The following is a 7,600-nucleotide window of genomic DNA, read 5'->3' as shown; positions in this document are numbered from 1 at the left end:
ACATTGTTCTGTATTACCCTCTTTGGGATTTGACCCACAACCTTTTGTAGTAGATTCTGCCTCTAGTCCACTGCTGCAACACAAGAGGAATAATGACATTCCATAACATAGAGAATCGTTGGACATTGTTGTTTTGTTATTGTCAAACTGTAGCCTTTTCAGAATGGTCTGAACTGTATCCTCGTTACTACTAACTCTTTTTTAATAATTAAAAAAAAACATTTAGACAATTGTGCAGTAATATATGTTTATTATCAAATTTAAAATATCAAACTGACTGAACCTGTATATATATATATATAACATTAACAAGGTTGAACATTTGTAATGTATATTCATGCATTTCTTATTACACTTTTATCACAGTATGTAATAGAACAGAATTATACCCCACAAATATTGCTAATTTATGCAGAAAACACTGAAGATGTTCAAATATATTTGTAGAAGTCAGTTAAATCAATGGTTAGGGTGTAGATGAACTAAAACACAAGATAACAATGCTCAGATGAATTTCTATTTTCCATCCTTTGATGGATAATAAAGTTGTATCTAATCTATTAGTAAAGTGCAGATGTGTGGTTTCCCCAAAATGTAGTCATGAACGTATAGTTTAAAATCTGCACTGACCTGGTGGTGCACAAAGTAAGGCAATGCAATTACAAGAGGTTAGAAGTTTGAATCCCAGGTGAGGACACATAAAAAAGTGAGTACAATCAATTAGAAAGTAAAATGTAATCCTGATTGTAAAATGCTAAATGTCATCCTGATTGTATACAATGCCATTATATCAATGACACCATTGCTAAGTGAAATACAGTACGGGGGGGACTAGAACAGACTTATTTTGTTGGCCTATAGTATCCATTTGGTTAGGAAGTTCACGTTACATCATTATTAGACTTTTCACGTTTTGTCTACGTAAATAGGCAACATTTTAATAACTATTATTTTCAACTGTGAAATCGTCCGATGCTGACCATCAACTGCCAATTTGAAGAAAATGTTCACATTCAACCCATGTCACAATGTTGGATGATGAGCATCAAATGAAAAGTCAACATTGATAAATAACCTTAACATTACAACGTCTTTTCAACTGTTCATTTCAACCAACATGTGACTAAACGACAACCATCAAATAACAACGTCAATCCAACATGGCAAAAGCTCCAGAGCTCCAGCGTTTGCATTGTGACGTTTAAAAAACGTTCAAAAACATTACTCTCACAACTTTTATACAACGTCAGTTTGCTTAGTTTTGGACCGTTGCACAACTGTAATACAACACTCATAATTTGGACAAGGGTCAGATGATATGCTTCGGTATGATGTAGGCTGTTTAGCATTGTTGAAGATGACTGAGCACAGGTTGCATGCTCTGTGCACAGTTGGCATGTACTATGCGTGGGTTTGAAGGAAAGTTGTCAAACATTCACATTGTCCCCATTTCTAAAGTATATATGAATGAGATACCCCATGTTCATTGCTAACAAAAAATACAATATTACTCAAAGGTTGTGTGTGTCTTCTTTTTGGATAAGAGAAATAAGATTGTGATGAGATGACTGATTTTAGGTGGGCTAGTTCCTGTTCTTGCCACAATTTATGTGGTATTGTATCACCATTGGCCACTGGATGTCAGTCTACATCAGTGGAACCATAATGACACGACATTAGCTGACTCCTATTGACTGTTTTTAGCTACATGAACTGGCTGGAGCATATGGACTCACTTTTCTCTCTTTGAACAATGGGGGTTTCGGGTGGGCATCATGTGTGTATTACCACTGATTTAGACACAATAATGGTCCTGACTGTTGTAAACTCATTATGTCAGGCAAAATGGTATTCAGTACGGTAAGGGACAAGCCAATGTCTCTGAACTTATCAAGGAAAGGGTTAAAAATTTGACATATTAATATTGGTAGACTATGGAATAAAGTGCATGGAGTCAGTTGCCTGGTACAGTCAGACAATACATATACTAGCTGTCATTTAGTGGTGATGGCTGTACAAGGTTATAGTATTTATAGAAGAGACCATTTTATGTGACACACACACACACACACACACACACATACACACACACACAGGACTCCAGCTCTCAGCTCATGGTTCTATCCTAAATGTCCATTATTTATTAGTCGTCTGTCCTTTTCTGCCGTCTGTTTGTTTAAGTACAGTCAAGCTTTATTTAAAGTGCATTTCACAGAGCCTCAATCCACTTTAGAGTTAGATAAAAACGAATCTCATTTCCAGACACTTCCACCCAAATGCTCAGAAGGTCTGGTGGACCAACACGTCAAACTTGGCCTTTGTTTACCCAATACAAAGACCGGGAGAAACTGCTGGTTGCATACTTATTGGAGAGAGGACAAGACAGAGGACAGGATTCTAGAGCAGAATTGACCAGGCAGGGAGGTGGCAGGGTAGGCGGTCTAGTTTGGGAATCATAAAGTAGATTTTTGTCAAATGTTGGCAATATTTAGGATATGGATGAATGCTGCCCTGGAGATATTCTTATTGTGAGCACCAAAAGAGAGGTTCAAGATTAAAGCCTAATCCTCAACAAACTGACTTGAAGTCGTGATCCGCAGTTTTGAATTGACTGCCTCATCACTCTGTAAAAAATGTGGAGAACATGGTGTTGCTCTTTGGTAAAAGCAAAGCAAGACAATTTAGCTAAGCAACTGCCCCCCAAAATGGTTTTATGGGAAAATCATAGTATGGTTTGACATTTCAGCAGCACAGTGACAATCTACAGTACATACCTGTCGTTTACACACCTTCTCTCTGACTGATCAGAGCCGAAAGAAAGATGTATACTGCATGGCGAACCTTATATGCTGTTATCTATGTCCTTATCATTTCACTTTTGAGAGTGATGTAGATAAACTGTCTCCCCAGTTACTTTTCAACAAGCACAGCACTATGTTGCTTGTTGTTTACCCTGAATGGTGGGTCAGCCCATTTGCAACTGCAGATCACTGCTTTATCAATGCAGCTGTTCTTTATCGTCCTCTTTTCTCTACATCCCACTCTCTATCTGGCTATCTCCCTCTGTCCCGAGGGTAACCTGACTTATACCTGGATCAGTTAATGCTGTAACAAGATGTACTGTGTGTGTGTGTGTGTGTGTGTGTGTGTGTGTGTGTGTGTGTGTGTGTGTGTGTGTGTGTGTGTGTGTGTATGTGTGTGTGTGTGTGTGTGTGTGTGTGTGTGTGTGTGTGTGTGCGCCCTGCAGGGCTCGTCCCCAATCTCCACCCTCTGCTCTCCCCCTCTAACTTATTTTTCTACCTCACCTGCAGATCTCTCCAAGCATGGCTAATAAGCTAATAAGATCTTTCCATTCTCTCCGTCGATTTCTGTCCTTTTATCAGTGGATGTATTGGCTGGAGTTGGTGGAGATATGGAAAACAGAACAGTATTGTCTTCAGGAGATACAGATACATGTTTGTTAACTAAAACCCATGGCCTCTGTGTGCAAGGGAAACTGTGTGGCATTTTTTGGGTGGGAGATATTTTTGTAAAAACATGAACTTTAGCTTGAAATGCTTGTTCAAATGGTTGTGATTGAGTTACTGAAAGCAAATTGGACCTCCATATTTTCAAAAACAACTCATATATGTCCAGGCACCTATTGATACTAGGTCCTCTCCATGTCACAGGTTGAACTTTGACCTGTTTCTGCGAGTTAGCACTTAGGGCTGAGTGGACGCCCATTGGATTGAAGGTGTCATTTAAAGTCAGTAAAAGCCCTCGAGTCTGGCTGACAACACATTCTACTGTCCTCTCCTATCAGAGAGAACCAGCTGATGTCGCCACTGCAGCTGCCATGATACTCAGTCATTAAGATTCCAGCCTGTCATACACAATCATCAGATGGATGACTATATGAACTTGCAGTGTGTGTTCATGTTTGTCCATGAGCGAGGTTTCTATGTTGTTTTGTTGTCGTGGGGCCGGGGACATAGGAGTTTGTGTGGAGTGCTTTGCACGATTTAGTCTCCCTGTCAATCTCAAAGTGTGTGTGTGTGTGTGTGTGTGTGTGTGTGTGTGTGTGTGTGTGTGTGTGTGTGTGTGTGTGTGTGTGTGTGTGTGCGTGTGTGTGTGTGTGTGTGTGTGTGTGTGTGTGTGTGTGTGTGTGTGTGTGTGTGCATACCTTCAGGGGGTAACCATAGCAGTTATATAGTCAAGAGATGAAAACATATTGTGGAGATTTTTTGTTTTATAGCTGCAGGTCACAACACTCTATCCTGCCATCATTTGCATTCAATAATAAGTGTGTCAACAATTTCGCCCTTGTTCTCGTTGTCCCCATTGAATTAGAAGGCATCACTCCCTCCCACACACCCACCTTGGCTAACCCTCATTCCCTCTCATTCTTTCACTCTCTGTATTCCTTTTGAATGTGATTCACTCTGCCCTCTCTCTTTTACCTTGAATAAAGCGAACAAAACGAGGTTGGACTTTCTGAAATGTCCTTGTTTTCAGTTTTTACATGTAGACATTTACCAGCAAAAGCTGCTGACCCACTTGGCACAGCCTTTTGCTTCCCTGTATCAAAGATGGATGACTATATGAACTTGCAGTGTGTGTTTATGTTTGTCTATGAGCGAGGTTTTGGGGTGGTGGGGGTGGGGACAGTCTCCCTGTCAATCTCTCTCGAGTTATCTCTTGTGCATGTGTTCTGTGTGTGTGTGTGTGTGTGTGTGTGTGTGTGTGTGTGTGTGTGTGTGTGTGTGTGTGTATGTGTGTGTGTGTGTGTGTGTGTGTGTGTGTGTACCTTTTTTTGTGCATGCCTATGTTTGTGCCTGAGTGTGTGTGTGTGTGTGTGTGTGTGTGTGTCTGTGTCTGTGTCTGCGTCTGTGTGTTTGTGCATGAAGGGATCATTGCAGCATTTGTTTCCCTGTTATCTTTATTTAATTATCTCTCCAGTGTGAGTGCCAGCTAGTTGATTGTTGTCCAATGTCAGTACTATCGGGGTGTGGAATGAGCCATTTTAAAATAGCTGCAAAGGGGTCTACAGTATATAAGCCTCCCAGTACTCCATCAGCTCACATACTTATATTCCACCTGGACAAAAGCAGAGAAGCAGCTTCACAAGAGATCTACAAAGCAACCAGAGAAAGAGAAACTATCCAGGGAAAAGAACAGGATAGCTTTAAAGAGAGGGACAATCTAAAAGCATACAGGCTTCGAGCCACTTCGACATTTCACAAGCTGCACTTTTCCATAAACTAAGAAACTCACCAAAAGAAAAAGCTGACAGACAAACACACACAGAGACAGACAGAGAGGATGAGAGGTGTCACCATGCTGGTGGAGAATGCTGGCAGTGTGAGGGCGACTGAACTGGACTGTAGCATCCAGGAGGAGGACTGGGTGAGAGGAGAGAGTTACAGTGCCAACTGGCACAGCGTCAGCCTCATCCCACGCCCTCAGAACAGGTAAATGGCAGTGCCAACATACAGACATACTGTAATAACATCTTTGCCTATCTCAATATTATTATCTTTGTCTATCTCAAAAATATCGCAAAATGTTATTTAGTATTGCAGTATTACCAAATGATTGAGACACATTTAAAATGATATGATGTATGAGTTATTGATCCAATTGGAAAACCGGGCGACCAGAGTTGATTGAGTAGGGTCCTGACTCCATAATCAGACCATCATTTTTGAGGTGAAGTGCTTGGGTCAATACAAAGTTTGGTTCCGAAATTAGAGCTCTTTCTAGAACTATGTATCACTAGTACAATCAAGTATGTGACACCTAAGTGGGGCCCATTGATACTTTCTACTTTATTTCCATGGAATCCCGTGCAGGCAGACAGTGATTGAGGTGGACCACACCCGCCGCCATACCTTCTCCAGGCAGTGGGAGGCCCGCAGGCTGCTGCAGCGCTTCCTCTCAGGAGCCATCAGATTGGGCTCCTTGGAGCAAGAGAAGTCCCTCTGGGCCCTGCAGAGCCCCCGGCCCCAGCCCACCATGACCTCCTCTGGCCTGGGGGTGAGAAAAGCAAGTTGGTCCCCTCATACCCAGGAAGGGGTCCGCTATAACAGCGTTCCCAAGAGATCCATGGTGGGGGTGGGTGTTACGAGAGATCTACCCCCTGTGAAGTCAACCACACTCTGTATCACCAAAGTGCAGGAGTCCCTGGGCCGGGCATTGTCCCAGGAAACTCAGAGAGGGTGAATGAGAGAGAGGAGAGGATAATAGATGATAGAGAGGGTGATAGGAAGAAGTTATAGAGGGGTGCAGGAGGATGGAACGAGGGAGTGAAAGAAGAGGGTAAAAAGAAACAATAGTTAAAGAAAATGTGTTTTGTGCCATCGTAGGAAAAACTATGAAATCGATGTAATACTATATGTAGCATGAGTAGGATTTTATTTCATCCAGTATACCTTATGATGTTGTTTGAAATTCTCATTGTATTTATATATATATTTCCAGTTGCTATTGGATACTGCTAAAATGTTTTTGCAGCTGCTCACTGTGATTTAGGTTGTTAATGTGGTATGCTTTCAACATGGATAGAGAGACTTATAAGCCTTGGTAGAAATGTCAGATATGAAGACATTTTGTGTCAACAACTAAATATAGTCCTCATATTCAGTTCATTTTGCCTTTGTCTGTCCGTTACTGGTGAGAGATTCCTTTTGAATTCATTATTGGAAAATATGACAAAGCCTTATTGTGTGTTCATTTAAAGGATCAAATAAACTCATAACAAAGCTATGTATCGTATATTGGCACTGATGAATGCACTTTTTAATTGAGCTGTATGATTTATTCCACAATAAAGTGTGTCATCTCTTATCTGTAAGTATTTCCCTGTGTCTCAGAAAAATATCACTCCCAACAATTGAACAGGCTGCTTTTGAATAAAGCTGTTTTTGATGTAAATGGCATTCTGTAGAAGAGTACAGACACTTTTTTGTGAATTCACTTGATTTTGGGAAACTGACTGGCACCAGTGATGCCATTCATCAGGCTACAATGGATGTGCTATGCGCAATCAAGCAACCATGAACAGAGGCTCCAAAGAACGCCTAAGTACGTCCTTTTTGAAACTGCAAAACTCCTATTATAATCATGCAGGTCTTTAGATGTTGTACATATGAAATTCTTGCTATCGGAGCTTGTTCCACAATGTTATGTTCAATTTTGCTGGATTTGCATGATTTTCCTCCTTACCTCCTTCAGTATCGATAGGAGTCCAACAAAATGTAATAAAACATTGCAGAAAAAGTTGCCGAAAATTCAGCCCCACCACATACTCCAAATGCCACATCCTGATTGGAGTTTGTGGCCCATTTGGACGTGATAAGTGGGACACTCAAATGTGCCTGTGTCAAGTGCTGATCCTCTGCTAAACATAGCAGGGATTCTGGGTCAGATGAAGATGCGTCAGAGGGACTTGGTTGGTGTGAAATTCATGCAATTTCAAAGTCTTCACCCCCCTCACCTCAACTCCAACCATAGCACTGACCACATCACAGTGTGGTCCATGTGGGAGGTGGTTTTCCGACTCCAAATGAGATGGAGGACTACTTTTAAGCTTGTTGGGCAGTGACGTATGGCAGAATTG

At 41.3% G+C, this 7,600-nt stretch overlaps 1 protein-coding gene across 1 annotated transcript; it reads left to right on the top strand.

Moving 5' to 3' along the window:
* Nucleotides 1–5,319: 5,319 nt before the first annotated feature.
* Nucleotides 5,320–6,204, top strand: LOC310817567 (telethonin-like; the record flags this gene model as incomplete). The annotated part of the gene is made up of 2 exons (XM_083688203.1): nt 5,320–5,453; nt 5,835–6,204. 2 exons carry the CDS (start codon nt 5,320–5,322, stop codon nt 6,202–6,204), a joined length of 504 nt encoding a protein of 167 aa, XP_083544329.1.
* Nucleotides 6,205–7,600: the final 1,396 nt, after the last annotated feature.

This window comes from Argentina silus, assembly GCF_951799395.1.
Source record: "Argentina silus genome assembly, chromosome: 16".
Lineage (NCBI taxonomy): Eukaryota > Metazoa > Chordata > Actinopteri > Argentiniformes > Argentinidae > Argentina > Argentina silus.
Note: the sequence above shows the minus strand (reverse complement) of the source record. Positions and strands in the feature narration are given on the sequence as shown.